This window comes from Mycteria americana, chromosome 1 (genome assembly GCF_035582795.1).
Source record: "Mycteria americana isolate JAX WOST 10 ecotype Jacksonville Zoo and Gardens chromosome 1, USCA_MyAme_1.0, whole genome shotgun sequence".
Taxonomy (NCBI): Eukaryota; Metazoa; Chordata; class Aves; order Ciconiiformes; family Ciconiidae; genus Mycteria; species Mycteria americana.
The window spans coordinates 121,300,566-121,319,323 of record NC_134365.1 but is presented as its reverse complement, the minus strand read 5'-3'; the positions used below and the strand labels follow the sequence as shown (position 1 = coordinate 121,319,323).

General features: G+C 35.4%; 1 protein-coding gene across 2 annotated transcripts in view; it reads left to right on the top strand.

Annotated features, from left to right (window-relative positions):
• The window catches only part of HLCS (holocarboxylase synthetase), a 126,659-nt gene that overhangs the window by 37,592 nt on the left and 70,309 nt on the right, over positions 1-18,758 (top strand). For both annotated transcript variants that reach the window (XM_075518477.1, XM_075518478.1), the window contains exon 6: positions 8,455-8,726. In XM_075518477.1, coding sequence (XP_075374592.1) covers positions 8,455-8,726 — 272 coding nt within the window. The remainder of the gene's footprint in view (positions 1-8,454; positions 8,727-18,758) is intronic.

Sequence of the window (18,758 nt, the reverse complement as noted above, 5' to 3'; positions counted from 1 at the left end):
TTTATCTTATTTTTAACCTTATTGACAGCATTCTTTTCTCTACAGAAGGTAACATCTGATATATTTTTCATTAGTCGGTGAATTCTGACCTGGGCCCTGCAGCCTGTTTTTAGAATGGACTGCTGCACATTGGATAAATTAATTTTCTGCCTACATACAGTGCTTTTTAAAGCTAAATTTAATTTTGGATTCAAATTCAGGCACAGATTTATGAGCAGTTGCTGGACATGTAGACAAGGAATGGTTGAAATCTAAGATGCTTCATGTTCAAAGAAATGTAACTGCAATAAAAAGGGTAAGGATACCTTGCCACACTTTGTTAAAAATCTTTCCCTTTTTTAGACTAGGTATTCCACATACCAGTTGGCAAAGTGGACCTACTTCTGTGTGTGACCGTTTATACTCCCCATACTGCTGAGATGATGCACTGTTTATGTAATGTAATACTTTTTTTTTTTTTTTTTTTTTTTTAAAAAAACACACTGAAGTGTGGAGACAAACATAAGGAACTTGGTGTCTGGAATGATCTTTCAGAAATGATTAGCTTTTTGTGCCTCTCTTGAGAAAGTATATTGCAGACTAAGGTAACTACCCAAACCACTAAAGACTCCTAAAAATCCAGTTGGTTGTGAATTTAAAAAGTTACCAAACCCTGACATCTTTCTAAATGCCCTTCCATATTTTATGCAATCAACTCATGTTTTGCACCGTATCTGGGTTTAGAAATATAAAAAGATTGTTAATAAACTGAAACAGATTTCCTAGTTATGTAGTATCCTGAGAATGCATAGCAAATATCAGCCAAGTGACTACAGAAGTTCATGAGAACATGAAATGAGAATGCACCTCGGTTGTACTACAATAAAATCTTTATGAAGTTCTTTGGGGGATGGGGAAAGGAGGGAGTGGAGAACTGGAGATTTCTCTCCTTCGTAAGATTTTTATACTATGAACTAACACAGAGAATTGTGAAAATAATGGCCCTCTGCGTGCTGAATAGAGTAAGATAGATGTACAGATTCTCCCCTGACTTAGCCTAGAGGGGTGACCTCAGCTAAAATATGTCTTTCTATTAATAAAATATGCAAAACAAATTAAAATATTATAAGTAATGTGAAGATAGATTAAAATCAGCCAGTGGGGCTGTGGAGGGAAACTATCTACCTTGCTCAATGTTTATCTATTTCCTTGAACAAAGACTGAACTTTGAAATTAATTATAAGCAGTTAATATTAAGAGAAAAGTTTTATATATGCTTTCTGAAAATTGATTCATTTGAATACTTTATATATTTCAAATCAGATTACGAATGTGTTGTAAATAGCCTTTGTGTTTTACAGTTCTGTTTATTCTTTTTGTTTCAGTTGTTACAAAATCCATCTTCAAGTTTACACTTAAGTCTAAAAGGGCAAGTATTCAGGACTCCATGCGTTGATGTGTAGTTTGGTAATGTTATTGCATATTAATGACATCTGAACAGTATTGAAATAATGATTATGACTACCTAATGAAATCTCTTAGTCTGATTGTCTGGTTAGAGACACTGGCTTTGACACACAAACACAGATAACACATCTGCTGTCTACAGCTTTACTAAGTCCTACTGAACTAGTAGAAGATGGCCACTACAACTTAATTGCCAGTATTGTTTTTCTTGGGAGGGAAGAGCAACCTCTCTCCCATCTTTGTGACTGTTTCTATGGAAGAGGTTACAGCAGTCCTATTCTTCATCCTCTTCCAGTTCCTCTGTCCAGGCTGGGATCACCAAGACATTATCTTCTTTCCTCATTTGATCTATCAAGTTGTTGGAGTTTTTTCTCCTTTCTTCAGTCTTTTCCTAGAGAGAAAGGCATTGTACTGGGATTCCACCCCTTGTAAAAGAAAATGATACCTTTTCATGAATGGTTGTGGTACTAAACTTAGTATTTATAAATTGTTTTACAAAGCCTCAGTAAAAGGTAATACATACATGCCAGGGTTCGAAAGCAATAAAGATAATATATAACTTCACATTTTTTCTGCATCTTCTGTATATTTACAGTAAGCTTTTTTGGTGCCATTTAATATTTATTTATTTATTTTTAGCATTTTTCTATATTGACTGAGTATGAACATGATTTTAAAATGGGGCTATGGTTGTGTTATGAAACTGTCATCTGCTTCAGATCTCAAAGTATGGCATTATTACAGGAAGTAAAAACACAGGCAGCATCAGAAAAGCATTTTGTGTGCCTCATTAGTCAGAAATGTCTGCCAAAACCTTGCCCTCTTGTGCTAATAGCTGACTTTTCCTGCTGCTGGCCTCCTAAGTCGCTAGCATTCGGGGCTGGAGTTGCCACTGTAGATGTGTTTTTTGCTGGCGCCAGCCTACTGCTTACTACCACGTTGGACTTCAGTTTGTTTCTATTGGATTCAAGAGATGCTATGGAAGCTCTCCAGTGGCTAATTTAACACCTTTAAACTTGTAGCGCTGTTGAGCAAAGCTGTGTAATACAAGGAGGATATATTTTTTGTGTATATGTATATGCAAGTGTGTATTTTTATATTCTAAAGTTGAAATCAGATTCTAAGTGCCGTGCACTCTTTATTAAAATGTGTTCTTTTCCATCAGTGCTGTTACAGAATTCATATGAAATATATACATTTAAGATCATACCTGAACCAAATAGTACTCATTTGAAAACAGCCAAGTTGGGGAAAAAAAAGCAGGTTAGCCATATTGGAGGTGTCATGTCTATAAATGTGGTTATGCTCCAAACAGGCTATTCATGTGTTCCTCTAAAAGATTGGTACTTTATGTGTGTGTAATCTTCACTTGTTTGCAGTTAATAAACATATATGTGTATGTGATTTAATCAGTACATCAACTGATAATATACGAATCAATACATGAACTGCAAACTTTTTAAAAGCAAAAATAGAGGTAGTTCATTGGAAATGATTACATTTTATGCAAAGGAAGGAGAAAAATTGTTAATTTGTATTCTAGCTATGTATCCAGAAGGTGACTGCTTGGCCTCACTTACTCAACAAGCAACAGCTAAAATAGAGTATTATATCATAGTCACAATATTGAGTCATTGGTTAGAGCATCGGTAGTTAAAAATGTCTCATTTTTCCTCCCAAGAAAGGAGAGAGCTGACTGATGTATAATGTTTGTTTGGTTTATGGTGTTATATTTTTAGCTTTCATTTAGTTTCGCCTCCATGTTTTTAATAGAAACCAAATGAATTTAGGCTGTGACTGAATTTTGTCTTAACAAAGAATTCCATTGATACAGAGTTTAAGATCTATCGCCACAGAGTTTGCTAGAAAAGAGCAGCTCCCAAATATGCCCAGTGAAAAAGATACTTGCATATATCTGTGTGTGTATATGAACATATGTATAAAAATAAGAAAATACATCAAAATTCTATATATATAAATAGAATGTAAGACTAAAGTCTTGGATTTGGGATTATTGTGAACCATTATAACTGAAAGTTTATGTGCTTTGTGCATAAGTCTCATTGGTTGATAGAGCCCAGGTGCAAATAAAATCTTCTCCATCAGGAGCTGTAATTTTCTGTTATTTTATACTACAACAGAGAAGGGTCCATATGCAGCTGGTTTTTGTCTCTTATGTCTCCCTCTTTTCTCCTTTTTGTTCAATCTCAACTGCTAAGTAAGGGTTAGGAAAAAGTGAAACTAATGATTACAAAAATAAAAAGAATTTTAAACGGCAAAAGATAACTTCTGTTACGTAGCAGTTTCTTCACATACCTGACCAAACTCTTAGAATCATAGAAAGCAGATGTTAAATCATAAACAAAATACAGCTTTTACTCTCCTTCTTTACATTACAATTACCATTTAAACTTTAGTTCAACAGCTTGCAATGTCAGACTTGCAGTCCTTGATACAGTGACCCCTAATAAACCTTTGTGCTGATCAGTGCAGGAGCTGAGGGTATATAGTATGCAGTAGCTTATTCTATGAATGCAGTAGCTTATTCTATGCTATTTCTATGAATTTTGTGAATTAACATCCAGTGTATCTCCCTACCCGCTCAGAACGACTTTTCATTTAGTGGCACTTTCAGTCTGACAATCAAAATTCTGCTGGTTGATCTCTTTGTCCCTGGGTACCAGATCAGTGAGGCTGACACTGCTTTGAAATTTCATCTCTCTCCATGCCTCTGTCCGGGAGGATTTAAGGTGTGCTTTGGAGTGCTGGGGGAGAATTTGTTAGTGAGAAGTGGTGGGTAGTTCCTGTTGATATAGTGCTTTTCTGTTTTTGGTAATTGTTTTTTACAATGCATTGAAAATATATTGTACTATTACCATTTAAAATATGCATAGAAACATTTCTTCGTTATAAATATTAAATTTGTAGTTGATTATTTTAACTGTGAAGAGCTGATTAGCTCTCTTGTTGCCAAGTTGTTTGGTTGACATGTCAAATTTCATTCTTTCCTTAAGAAAGAAGGCAATATCTTTGCTTTAGAGAATTAACATATAAAACGTGATTTGAAAAATGAACAGTTTTATAGGAAATTAAATTTGGCTTGACTTCAGTTCTCCTATCCAAAACTGATGCAGTAATGATGAGTAACAATTTCAGAATATATATGTGCCACCCTAAAACAAGTGCAGTTAATATATTTACAAAGTATGTTACTGATAATATGGGAAATACATATTTTAGTATGATTGTATGTGTAAGTAGCTGCAGATACTGTTGCTGGTGCCTGAATACGTAACAGCTGCAGCTTTTTTTGATTGCATACTCATTTAAAGCTTGTACCTGCATGTTTTAGGATTTTGATAATGGTCAGGGTAAGCAGTGGCCAGGACTTTGGGTGTTCCCTTACCTTGTGTTGGGAGCCTTGCTTGACACACCTGATCTGGTCCCAGAGGTGTGGAAGGCCAGACAGTTCCTGAACCAACACTTTTCATTTAAACGGCCACCAGAGGTTGCTGCAGAACGGCGGACGCAGCTGGGGATAGGTTTTGAATTCAAAGCTGTATCCTGAACTTAGCAAAACTCGCACACTTCAGGTTCTGACGTGATTATATTCCTTTCGAATGGAGTTGAAGCAGAGGTTAACCCTGATTTCTTGTATATGTGTGGTGGGTTGACCTTGGCTGGATGCCAGGTGCCCACCAAGCTGCTCTATCACTCCCCTCCTCAGCGCGGGGGGGGGGGCGTGCGGCAGAAAATAAGATGGAAAAAACCTCGTGGGTCAAGATAAAGGCAGTTTAACAAAACAAAAGCAAAGGCAAAGGAAAACAAAAGATTTATTCTCTACTTCCCATCAGCAGGCGATGTTCAGCCACTTCCCGGGAAGTAGGGCATCAGTATACATAGCGGTTGCTCTGGAAGACAAATGTCATAATAATGAATGCCCCCCCCTTCTCCTTTCTCTTAGCGTTTATTGCTGAGCAGACGTCATATGGTATGGAATATCCCTTTGGTCAGTTTGGGTCAGCTGTCCTGGCTATGTTCCCTCCCAAGATCTTGCCCACCGCCAGCCTGCTGGTGAGGGGGGAAAGTTGGAGAGACAGCCTTGATGCTGTGCGAGCACTGCTCAGCAGTAGCCAAAACACTGGTGTGTTATCAACACCTTTCTAGCTACCAATACAAAGCACAGCACTATGAGGACTGCTGTGGAGAAAATTAACTCCATCTCAGCCAGACCCAATATGTTTATTCATTATACAAAAATGCACTTCTCTGTGTGCCAGTATAATTCTGGGCACCAAAATGTATTGGTTCAGCATACGTGTTTCTGTAACTTTGTGTGAAGGAGGTTCTTATAGTGAAAATTAATTTTTCTAGCATGTACTTGGACAGCACTTGAAACTTTGCTTTGTTAAAAATGTAAAAACATTTTTTAGGAATTTTTAAAAATCAAATGCTGTTCTTCATTGTGTATTACTCATGTTTATATTTTTGATCAGCTCAATAAACATGTACATTATAGGAAAAGTTAACGTCATAATTAGACATGTGTAACAATTCTTAAATGGTTCAGTATGCATTAGAAACAAGAAAGTTAAATCAAGAAGTAAACCTAAAAACTGCAGGGGGGAAAAATCACCTGAAATAATATACTCAAGAGGATAAATGGTAGGAATTGTGTAGCATATTTGTAATAACGTAACATCGTGCATAAATGTAGATGCTATTTCAGTCTTTTCAGAATGTATGCTGTAGCAAAAGTACACCAGACTTTCTGACGCATAGTATCAAGCACTTTCATTGTTTGTTTAGAATGTAATAATACTTTAAGCACCTTTATTTTTTAACTTAATGTCTGTTTCTGTAAGTCTGTAAACCTGTCCTTATGTGAGTTAAAATTATGGGTTTGTGTCTGGGACTTGCATGCTCAATTATGCTAAGTAAATTTCATAGCAATAGGAAAGCAATAGGAAAATGCACTTTCTGATTAAGCACAGTTTCCATATAGTCCCTCACAAGAATGAAAGCTATAATTTTTCTAAATGTCAGCTACAGCTTATAAGTTACTGTGTGTGTGTAAAACAAGTAGGATAGTGTGTAAAGAGTTCAGCAGCAGTCTGTCAAAGCTATGATTTTACACTAAGATACAAGTGCTTCATGCAGATCAAGTCAAAGAAATGCTCATAAAACCTTTAATGCCACATCATCATTTACAATGCATATGCAAAAAAAAAAAAAAAGGGAAGAAAATATATAAAGCCTATTTTATCCAAGCAGTTAGATGGAAAGAGTTCCGATGGAGCTTTAGAAAACCAAGAAATGAGAAGTAATTTCTCTGTAACTAAAATTTAGCTACTGAGTCACTCTTAGATCATCCTAGGGCTTAGAAGCTAGTGCCTGGTTGCATTTGGAAAGAGACTATACCTTTCTTCATGTTATGCTCTGCTACCCGTACTACAGGGCTGCAAACCAGTAAGTCTGCTGACATTCAGCATACAAAGAACGTCACACAAGAAGCAGTGTCTGTGTGAAACCTGAGAATGTGTAGTTTCTGAGGATGGAAAATCTATAGAAAGGTGTTAGGAACAGGACCACTTTTCTCATTCCTTCTTAAGATATAACAATGGGATTTGGAAAATTGGAGTAATTCCTTGGATAGATAACTATTTATAGGAAGTTTGCTCTTAATTGCAGTTTGTGGGTTTTAAAGAGTTGGGCTGGAGCTCAGGGACATCTTGTTCAAGGGCAAGAGAGCTTAGTCCTGTCTTCAGTACTCACATAGGAAACACTCATATTCTGGTTCCCAGATATGGCAGTAATGGGAAGGAAAGGCATATATTTGGTTAGAAGTTTTTTATTTAAAAGTCAGATATCTTCCTCTTTAAAATTTGAGGGCAGGAATCACTAGTACATTAATTTCAGTAGAACAGAATACACAATTTTTGTGGTTTCGTATATCATATATCATATAAAAGACCACTTTGTCTCTAGAAGGAGAGCTCTTCGAAATCTAAGCTACACAGTTAGCAAAAAGAAGTCCCAACATCTGTGTTCATGGCCTGTTAACTTACTGTTTCTAAAGACATGGCAAACGTTTCATATCAAATATCTCAAGATAGAATTAAATCTCTCCAGAAAGAGTTCTATGAATGTGTAACAGTTGTTTCAGGGTGTCACTGGACAGGTAATAATCCCAGTAATTCATCTCTTCATTTCCCATTAAAAAAAAAAAAGTATTTCTAAATAACCTAAAATAAAGGAGAGAAAAATAAAAGTTTTGGTGTGTAGATATATAAAATCATGTATGTATGTACATGTATATTTAACATTTAAAATCTTTTGCACAGAAATGTGTACTAGCTGTGCCATTGGCGGGGACAAGGACAACAGAGCATACATACAACTGCATTTCATACACTGGTAGTAGAATTTTCTTAGTTGTGTGCATTCTTGAGTTACATGCTTTTCTTTTAGCTAGCTAATTAACAGCCACTTTTGTCTATATTTAAGGTAATAGTAGTGAAGCTTCCGTTAGCTGAAGGTATGAGCCCTTTTAGCAGTTATTCTGCTGAGAAACCAGTAAATTTTTTCTTAGCTGCTGCTTTATCCTTCAAATCAAGTCTTGGCGATGGACTAAATGGCTTCCAGCAAAGAAACTTAGCATGTTGAAAAATCTGCATAATAGAGATGAATGTGTGCACTCCACGCATCACTGTCTAGAACCACTACAAACCCTGTTATAGGGAAAGATTAAGCCTAATTAATCTGCAAAGGAGCATGGTCTCAAGTCTAGGAAGAGACGACCTAGTAGTAGTCTCTTCCTAGTAGTCAGGCCAGGCTAGACTAGAGCAAGCAGCAGAAGTCGATCTTTGAAGAGGAAATTGAGTTAATTTTCCTATTTTGAAGTAGAAGATGATTGCTTGAATACAAAAGTTCTCGGAAGAATGTTTGTATGTCTTCACATATGGTGGTCCGTATTTCTATACCTTATTTTATTTCCCTTGCCCACAGGAAATCCATCTTGATTTTCTGAAATGGCTCAAGGGAAATGTAGATACTGAAGGATTAAGAGCATCCAGCAAGGTGTCTCTTAAATTTGTTTCATCCTGTGAATCAAAAATGGAGATTACTCCATCTCTCATGCCAGTCATCACTGAGATGGGAAGCTTCTCATCAGAATATTTCAGCCTGAAGACATATCAACAGAATCTTCAAACAAAGAAGCTTGGAAAGATGATTCTTTTCACTGAAGTTACCACAACAACAATGAATCTTCTAGATGGGTAAGATCGTGATCTAGACCATACCAAATAAGCTTTCTGATCTGAAATTCACAATTATAGTAACACACAATGTTCAGAAAGACACTTCTTTCTCTTTGGTTTATTTGTTGCCTACAAGCTAGCCAAAGTAAAAAAAAAAGCTGATTATTGTCGAGATAGGACACAAAATAGACAACTTTGTGTTCACAGCATATTAATTGGTAAAGTATAGAATACTAAGCCATAAAGGGTGGGAAAATCTGAATGTGACAACTTTTTACTTGGCAGTGGAGTTTAATCATTATTCTTCTTGCAAAGCATGAACATCAGCATAGGAAAGTTTTTAAGGTATTAAATATGCATATTTAGGAGATTATATGCATTTTGTAGTACAAGTTATTTTCTAAGCTAGTTATTTGACAAAAGTGATACCAAGTAGATTGTGGCCTTAATTTTAACATTACTGTTTTCTCTCATTCCTTTTACTGAATATTTCACTAAAATGGTCTTTAGTGGTTTGTTGGGTTTTTTTAAACATCAATAGGGTTATGCTAGACATTCTTTCATCATCACATAGATGACCCTTGTGAATGAGTTGTGGGATACCTTTGAGAAGGTAGTTCATTAGAGTTTTGAATGGGATTAAGCGATATGAAAATCACAGTTACTAAATCTTTGGTTGGAGACTATGTACAAAGACTATACTGTTATGTTTCATGAAATAGTCTGATGGAAAAAACTGTCTCTGGGAAGTTGTTGCTCTTCAGGACAGATTTTTCTGTGTGTGTTTCTACCTGCAGCTATAACTTTTCTTGACAGCTACTTTTGAGTATCAGTGTTAATTTATCTGCAGAAATTGCAGATGAATTTTACTGTTGAAAATAACCTCAGGAATTTTGTTTTGGATTTTTTTTAATCAACATCATCAGTTAAATCAACTTAAATGTTATTGTAACTGATTAGTTAACCAGCAATAATAGCTTTAGTTCTCAGCTAGAGAGCCTAAATTGTGAGACCGATATAAGTTACAGAATGTGCCTTCTTGGAAGTAAAAAAGGTGATTTGTTTTAGAATATATGCACACAAAATCTGTGAATGAGGATGCATTATAACAGTATTAAAGTAAATCAGTTTGTAGTCTTACAGTTGACACTGTGATAGAATTTACAAATGATAATTTGTGCTAAAATGTTGCAATTTAGAGACAGTTGGAATCAAATACAAATTTCTGTTAATTTCAAACTGTTCTCTGTGTATGCATATGTACTCATGTGCACAGACATTAAAAAAATGTTGCTATCTAATTTTACCACTCCCCTTCCCCAGATCTACATCTTGATCCTGCAACTGATTTTGCAGTGGGTTTTGGACATAGACAGACATGCTAGTTCAAGAAGAGGCCACAAAGAAAATAGTTATTTTATAGAAGTATTTGTAGCATTTGCTTCTTAATTTTTAGTATTCACAGCATGTTCAGCCCATTGGATTGAAAGCAAAAGTGCTGTGGAGAAACTGACAAAGTGATAATTTAATAGGTCAAGACCTTTCCTCTCTGACAGTTGTTTTTGGTGGTGGTTCTCAGTAACATTATTCACACATCTCAGTAAGATGAAGTATATAATTCAGAGTTTTGTGAATTTATTTAAATATCACAAGATAAATAGAATCATGTCTGGCCAATTTATATATGATTATATAATTAAGAAAGGCAAGGGAGCTAAAAGAAGTGGTCTTGGTTTTTGAATGACTGTGGAACCTTTACTCTCTTATCTTTAAAGTGCTGTACCAGCAGAGTGGTCAGTACTCAGGTTGCTTTTTTACATTAAGTAGCCCAAAGGTAATGAAGGGTTTACAGATGTAGGTCGTCAAGATTTTCCCCATCCTGATGCAGCTCAGTAGTCAGTTTTCAGGTAAGATGTAAACTCGAAGTCCTGGCTTTAAGTAGCTTATACTGGGAAGATGATCCTAGTAAGATTATAATTTGAACAATTACATTTATCTTACAGAAAGACCTTTGTTTTAGTAAGTTAAAGTCTTTGTCTTAAGTATTATGGTTGATGTTATTGTAAATACTTTGTTGTCATGGATAATAGAATAATGTAGTTCATTTGATTTGCAATTCAGCAAAGTACCTTGAGACTTCACAGATGCTAACATTTCATAAATCGCTAGCAATTGATGCAAATACCTATTAGGTAATTTTTATTGAAGAAATAAGTTGTCAGGTTTTTAAGGTACTTCCAAATGAACCAAGATTAATTTGTTAGGATATGTATGCGTCACTTTTTTCTAATTGCCAAGTCTGAATTACAGGAAAACATACCTCAGGAAAAGAAGAGTTTCTTTGCTTGAACAAAAAATAGGTACCTATTGATCATTCGTGATCCCCAGAAAAAAATTGCAATACTGTGTTTATGTAATCATATATTGCAATAAACACGTTACCTGATAGACTCTCTTAGGTCTCTCAAATTTTACCAAGTTTGTGATGATTGAAAATATGATACAGACACCTCAAGAACTTAATTAGTGTGATTAGTAGTAAATTTAGTTAGTAAATTATTTAGTTAGTAAATTATAAATAAATTTAGCATTTAGCTTTCATGACTTTAGATTTTCTTGTACCTTTCCCACCAACTGAATGTCAAACTTTTGTCTCTCTTCCTTTCCACTTCCCCAAACCTTCATACCCCCAAAAAATTAAGATGTGGAAGGAGAAAGTGGGCTGGAACTAATTTAATGGCTGAGCGACCTCACAGTAGAGAAACAGCCGGAGCCTAATAGGGGTCTTTGTCTGCATTTCCACCCTGGCTGGTAATGTGCCAGTCAAAAGTCAAGCAAGAGAAACAGGTGGAAACTATTAGACCTGTCATAAAGTTTGAAAAATTGATTCTGGAGGCTAAGTGAATAGATTGAACTTGACAGTGTTGTCCTAAAGATTCTAAGGGAAAATTCTATAGTTTAATTTGGGATCTCTTGATTGTTCATTAGCTCTCCAGATGGCAGGTCTTGGCAGTTTGCGTATTAACATACACACTGTATTATCACTGGCATACATTTATGTGTCCTAAGGTAACAAACGAAGTGTGAATTCACCTGTAGGTATATAAAATTAAATGGCATTAGTCTAATTGTAAAGTAAAGATTTGTTTAAATGTCATATAGTTTTAAATTGTCAATATTGCTTTTATGATTTCATGTTACAAGCTTTATTTGAATCATTTGAAACTATTTTTAAAAGCATTTCCACTTTTGTTTCTTAAAATAAAATTTTAAATCCTTGCCAAAGATTAGAAGCTTCCTTGTTTTTTCTCTAAAAGGAAATTATTTCTGTAAGTTTCATTTCATAAACCTGTTCTTCAAAGATATTTATCCTAATGCCACCTGAACAGGTTAACTTTGCCAGAAGCAGTTCCACTTTCTCTGTCTCCTCTCCTTGGAGCATGCCTGGGATTGCATGATTTAAGATGAAACCATTATTTTTGAGGATGCATCTGGTATAGTGATACAAGTGTTACATTGTAGAGACATACTTATTAGACTCACAAGACTTGAGATTGATAAAGAAATATTTCTAGCACACTCTAATTGGCTGGAATAGTTTCACAAGAGTTTCATTAAAAAATAAATTAGTTAAATATACGTTTCAGTTTTATTCTTTACCGGCACCTTATATCCTGTTTTAATGTTTTAGTTGGCAGAAGATTTGATTTATAGATGATTAAGCCAGCATGTGATATATCCTATATGAAATGTCATTGTGGATCTCTTTTCCCCAATATTTAAGAAGCACAAAGTGCCGTTGTTAGGAAGAGTTTGACACAAAAATGGTGAATTTTAGTGGAAATGAAATGTAGGATGAAGTTGCTTTCATAATTGCTGAACAGGGTATTTAAATAAAATGTCAGCTTAGAATAAACAATTTCCAAACAGTTAAAAGCTTTGAAAAAGAAAATCCTTTACATTGCTGGTGCCCTTTTAGTTTTTCTTTATGCTTTTCTAGATTCATATTGTTGAATTTTTAACAATTATGCTACAGCTCTAATTTTGGAAAGTAAGCATTAGGACTAATTTTAAAAACTCTTGTTTTAGTTGTATTCAAATATGCGTGTTGCTAATGCAGGTACAAGTTAGTGAAAAGTAACAGTAGCGTATAGTTGAAGTAGATTGGAATGGCACTTCAGAAGCACAAGCAAACAAGCTGAGATTGACAGACTGTATTTTGTACTTAGTGTTTTGTGTTTTGTTTTTTTTTTTTCAAATCCTTGTGATGTTTTTTACTGTATATAAACACAGTGGCCTTGTTTAGTCATTCTGTGCACCTCAGTGATCTCCCTTATTCTCTGTTTAAACCATATTTTAAAAAAACAAATTAAAATCAGATAAATTGTGGGGAGCGGATTGTAATGTGGTTTGAAGATAGAAACTTGGCATTAACGTAGCCTTTGCAAAATATGCCATACGGTCACAGTGCTTGTTTTCATTCCATCATCAGGCATACCTGTTTAAAGCCTCCACTCTCAGATACTTGCCTCAGAATTCCACTAGGACTGTAACTACAAGCCAGAATTATTATTCTTACAACTATTGACTCAACTTGATTGATGATTTTCTTAAAAGCTGTGAAAATTGTTTACTATTTTTAATATTTTAGCTAGCCACGTCTCATAATCTAGGCTCAGGTGGGTGGAGGAAGCCGTTTTGCTGTAATAGTCAAAACCAACTGCAAGTTGCGTCACTGGCCTTGTCGTGTCCTCTCGTGAAGATGTATGGGTTGTTGGAGTACAAAGTCTTCAAAGAGTAATCTTTGTCTTTTAGCATGGTGAGACTATCCTAGTACATTAATAGTCTGCTATAAAAAAATGTTTTATCACCAACATTAACAGTTTGTAAAAATTAACCTGCTACACCCTTTTCCCTCAAGAATGCGTGTTGGAGAGCTGGAAAATACCATGGTGGGCCGGAAGGGTGCCTTTCTCTTAGGAAATAGGCATTGCTGTTGGATGTTTATAAAATGTGTGCTGATAAATTGGTCAGGTGCATTTAGATGGTGTATGCATTTTATACAGAACCTTTTCTACAGATACATAACCAAAAACATTTTATCAGTTTGGATAATGAGTACTTCTTTGTGCAGAGAGCTCTCGCAATAGTTCATATTGCTTTTAAAAGCTTAGGTCCTTTGGTTTTGTTTGTCTGTTAAACTGTAGTGTGGGATAGGATGCTTTGCTTGATGAATGTCTAGCTTAAAAAATAAAGCAAGATACTAGTGGTGAGAGACCTGCTCTTTAAAGCTTTTAATCTACATCCCTCTTATTTAAATTAGCCTTGATAGAGTACCATCTTCCTTCGTTCTTTACATCATTGGGGTTACTAACTTTTAAACTTCACCCTTTTTTTTTTTTTTAATTTATAGCGTTGAAGGGCTTTTTATTCTCAAAAGAAGAAAGTTAGTGCATTGGAATAGCTGCTTCCGTGCTTGTTTTCCTCAAGGGTTTTTTTTCATATTCAATATTTTGTGCCTTCCCTTGGTGATAAAGATTAGCTCAAATAACAGAATACGTTTGTTTCCCTTAAATCAAATCAAATTAACTTCAACAGTAATTTTTGCTAATTTAGTTTTATATGTATAATATTTCATACTTTATTCCTCCATTCACTTATTGGTAGTGTTTTGCATCATCCAGTATTAGAGAAAGCTGTCCTTCAGCCTGATAACAAAAGATCATGAAGGAATTTTTGTAATACAGCCAAGGGTCTGTTCCCTTCCTCGCCTGTAGAAAGGGAGGAATTCGGAAGTTTTTGGCACTGATTTGGTTCTGTGCCATTCCCAGACTCTTCTCTGCAATACCATTTTTCACTTCATGCTTGCTGAAAGATTTCTGTATTAGGATTTGTCATCTCCTTTGCGTCAATTTTCCGTGCCTTTCTTTCCACCTGTTGTGAACAGTTCTTGAGGGCGCTAAACAATTAGGCCCCTATTTTCCTGTCACGCACCTTGTGTGTCTGATTTTCCATGGAATTGAAGGCAAAATATGTTCCTCTTTATTTTTTTGTTATGTAAAATTAGTAGATTTTCTTCCTGTTAATGAAGTGGGCCCCGCGCTTGCATGGTTTCTGTCAGTGCAGGGGGAGGTTTGGCATTCCCAAGGGGGATTGAGTCATAAAAAAAAGATACCCGTTTTGCAGAGCAATTAACCCACGTTGAACTCTTATAATATATTGTATTACCCTGCTGCTGGAAGTTCCTGAACAATTCGCATTGTCGTATGAATACACATGTAGCCTTGGAGCACTCATCATTCGTTAAATACGAGAGGAAACCCTGTAAGACTGCACAGTTAAAATGAGAGCTAAAGAATGGAAATGGAAGGGTTTCAATAACATTTTACTGTCTTGTTTTACATGGTGCTGTTTTCATGCACACATTTTAAAACAGACTTTTCGTATTAAGGTGAAAAAATTAAACGCTAAAGTTACAAATCATTGCATTTTTTGAAGAAGAGGATTAACTTGAAAAAGTATATAATATAACATATTCTATTTATTTATAATATATGTAATAGAATACAATATATCATAATATATATGATATATTGTTATATATTTATAATATTAATGACAACATATTATGTGTATATTATTGCTATTCCTTTGCTAACTCTGTGACTGTCAATTCTGCCTTTGAATTTTAACTTTTATTTAGTAAAAAGAAATGTTGCTTAAGCTTAAACTACCCAGAAGCACTTACGGATTAATGTTTGCACCTCATTGAGAAAGAGATTTTCATGCTTTTTCAATCATCATTTTGCAGCATATTGTTAAGTATAACAGTGTCAGTTGTGTAGTGTCAGCACGAACATGTATCAGGTAGGGCTATCTTTGTGTTCTTCAAATAGCTCTCTGTGCACTGGGAAACCTGCCGCCTTATTGCCACTGGTCCGAGCTCAGATCAGAATATAGCCTCTAATGAAGTCATGTGCTTATAGTAATAAGTTAAAAAAGTCAAAGACAGACAGGCATAAGTCAATGTAGGACATGACCCATTGACGTAAAAAGGGGAGGGTAAGGCATAGCAAGACTAGATATGTTGATAATGTGGTCAGGTGAAACAACCTTCCTGCCTCCCTAATTAACCTCATTGAGTAGCTCAGGGCTTAGACAAGTCATGGATCCGCATTTCTTCCCTATACCTTTTTATTGCAATTGTTATAATCATCAGACTAGTAAAAGAATAAATTGAAGATGTTGCATTCAAATAAAACAGAATAGCAGTTAGGTATCTAAGTGACCTGATAATGTGTTTAACAGGTTGCCCACATTATGTGTGGCTGAGGAAGCTCCAGTTTAGGAACTAGTAAAGAATCCACTTGGCTGGGCACTGCACATGTTTCTTACACTTGACCTTTGAAGGAGATATGCTGGAGACATTCAGCACATGCAAGTTCCAAACAGACTTCCTATTTGTTCAGAAAATGGGAATTCTGGAGAAGTGGAGCCCAGCATGCTTTGTTTTGCCAACTCCTCTGGCCATTACACTTGCTTTAAGTGATGCGTAGGGCCTACCTCAGCCTTGGAATTATGTCTACAGAGTAATTTTTGTCTGATCATTTTAGGAAGCTGATAGGAAGAATCACTGTTGTCAGCCATGGAGACAAACATGCTGTGTGCTAGGTTTTGACTTTAACTCTTATTTGTAACTACAATAAAGATCTGAATGCTGAACTACAACTAAGTGCAGTCACATGAAGTCTGAATTATTCTCTGGAGATGCCAGTTTCTCATTCTGACTACACAGGGAGAAGAGCCTAATCAGATTTCTTAGAAACTCAAAGTTAGGTTATGGCTTTCAGTTTCCATTTTGCACGTCTCCATCTCTTTGCCCTTGTTAGAAAAAAAGAGGAAGAGGTTGGATTTACAACAGTAGGGGAGCTAAGGTAGGAGCTAAGAAACTTACAGCATGGCTGTTTAGGGAAGCTTAGACAGCATCTGTTCCACTGTTGCTAAGAATAAATACATTGATTTTTGTTTGTTCTTATGCTGCCAGTGAGAAGATAGTGATTTAATTTCAGAATAATTCCCTAATTGTTTGCAAGGCCAAAAACTTTCAAAGCTTGTGTGATTTCTACCTTAAGCGGTAAACTAAGAAAATCCCACAGAATCTAAATTCTTTACCTAAATCCCACTGGCCTAATTTATTTTCACTTATACTCCTAGTTAAAATATTTTAAGAATCTGTTTGTATTCAAACGAAGGCTTGCATTTATCACACCTCATATCATTTAGCCTAAAATGTCATGGCCTGTAGAATGGTGTGTAAAAAAAGCGAGGTTCCCCCACTGCAGTTTTGTGATCCCCAGGATTGCTATAAAATGCTGTACCTCATGTTGCTTTCAAAAGAATTTACTGGCATTGTTCTTGTTGCTTAACTGTTAAATGTGGATGAACTTCCAAATGTTTTTTGTAAACTTGAACTGACACTATTTTTACTGATGATATTATCTTACATAAAAAACCCTAAAGTATTTTAAAGGATTCTTTGCAAACACAAAGCTTTTATGGCATATTACATTAAGCAGTTGCGGAATACAACTATGAACTGTCCTATAGAGGCTTTTCATTTGATCTGTGTTTGAATGGATCATCAGTCTGTCCATTCACAGATGAAGAGGCATACTGAAGAGAAAACAAGAGGACAAAAAAAAGTAGGAAGATGGAGGCTGAGACATAGGAAAGAGGAAATAAAAATACGACATTCAAGGGAAACAAATCTTATCTGTATTTACTGAATATTTCTTTAGCAAATATGTTAAGCTTAAGGTAAAATAAGTGGGATGTAAGAAGATTGGGGAAATCTGCAGAATTGGGGAAAAATCTACACATTGTCAGAGTAAGGTAAAATAAGTGGGATGTAAGAAGATTGGGGAAATCTGCAGAATTGGGGAAAAATCTACACATTGTCAGAGTGCTTAGCAAGCCAATTACTGATCAAAAGCCCAATACTCCCTTGTTCAAATGGCAAATTGTCTATTGAAGATAATTTACAAAGTGTTTGGGTTTGATTTCTTCTTAAGTCTTAAAGGCTGGTCATAACTCCACTTAAGCATGTGGTGGTTCCATTTCTAATTTTTTTTGTTTGAAAATTGGGGAGTATGAGGAAAGCGCAGCGCATTATTTTGTTGAGGCTAAATAATAATTTTGCTTACAGTCATAACTGAATCTGCAAATTCTGATGTCCTGCTTTGCTTGTTTATTTTTAGTCATCCTTTCAGTCTTTCCTACCATCATAATAATTTTTGAATACCTAATCAAAATCCCACAAACTGCTTATATTTCATGCTTTTAAAAATGCGGCTTACAACATATTACATCGTACTTTTTGGGTATTGTGTAATTCATTAAACTGCATGTTAGATGACAGTAGAAAAGCTTCAGAATTCATTCCACCTGACTGTAATGCTTTCCATCCATAAATTTACTATCTTTATTCAAATCCTTGGATAGGCAGTTAAAATTTCAAAATGGAATTTCATTCACCTGTTTCTAAGCCCCTAAAACTTATTGGTAGACTTAGATGGGCTGTGGGCTTAGCGAAAGAGAACAAGGTATTTTTATACTGCTGCATCCTCTTTCAGCTAAAGTTTCACCCATATAGTCAGTTGCTTTGTTTAAACATAAGGCTTGATTTTCTTATATGTCTAAAGGAGAAACTAATTTGGTCTTGCAAACTAGTTGCTACATAACCAGCTTCCTTTTAAGGATGTGTATTGCACAATATGACTGCTGCAGTGAAACTGAGATTTATGAACACTGGAGGAATAACACGCAGATAATGCTTTAGTGGCTAAAAATAATATTTCACTCTTCTCTGGAGTAAACCAAGACTCGATGCCCTCAGAACAAATAGTTGTTTAATATACTGGTGTAAATGCAGGTGTCAGGGGTATCAAACAGGCTTACAAGCCATTTTAGAACTGTTTATTACTGGCATTGGATATAACTCTCTGATGAAGTACTGATCTTGTACCAAAACCATTTTCTTTCCTTGTTGAA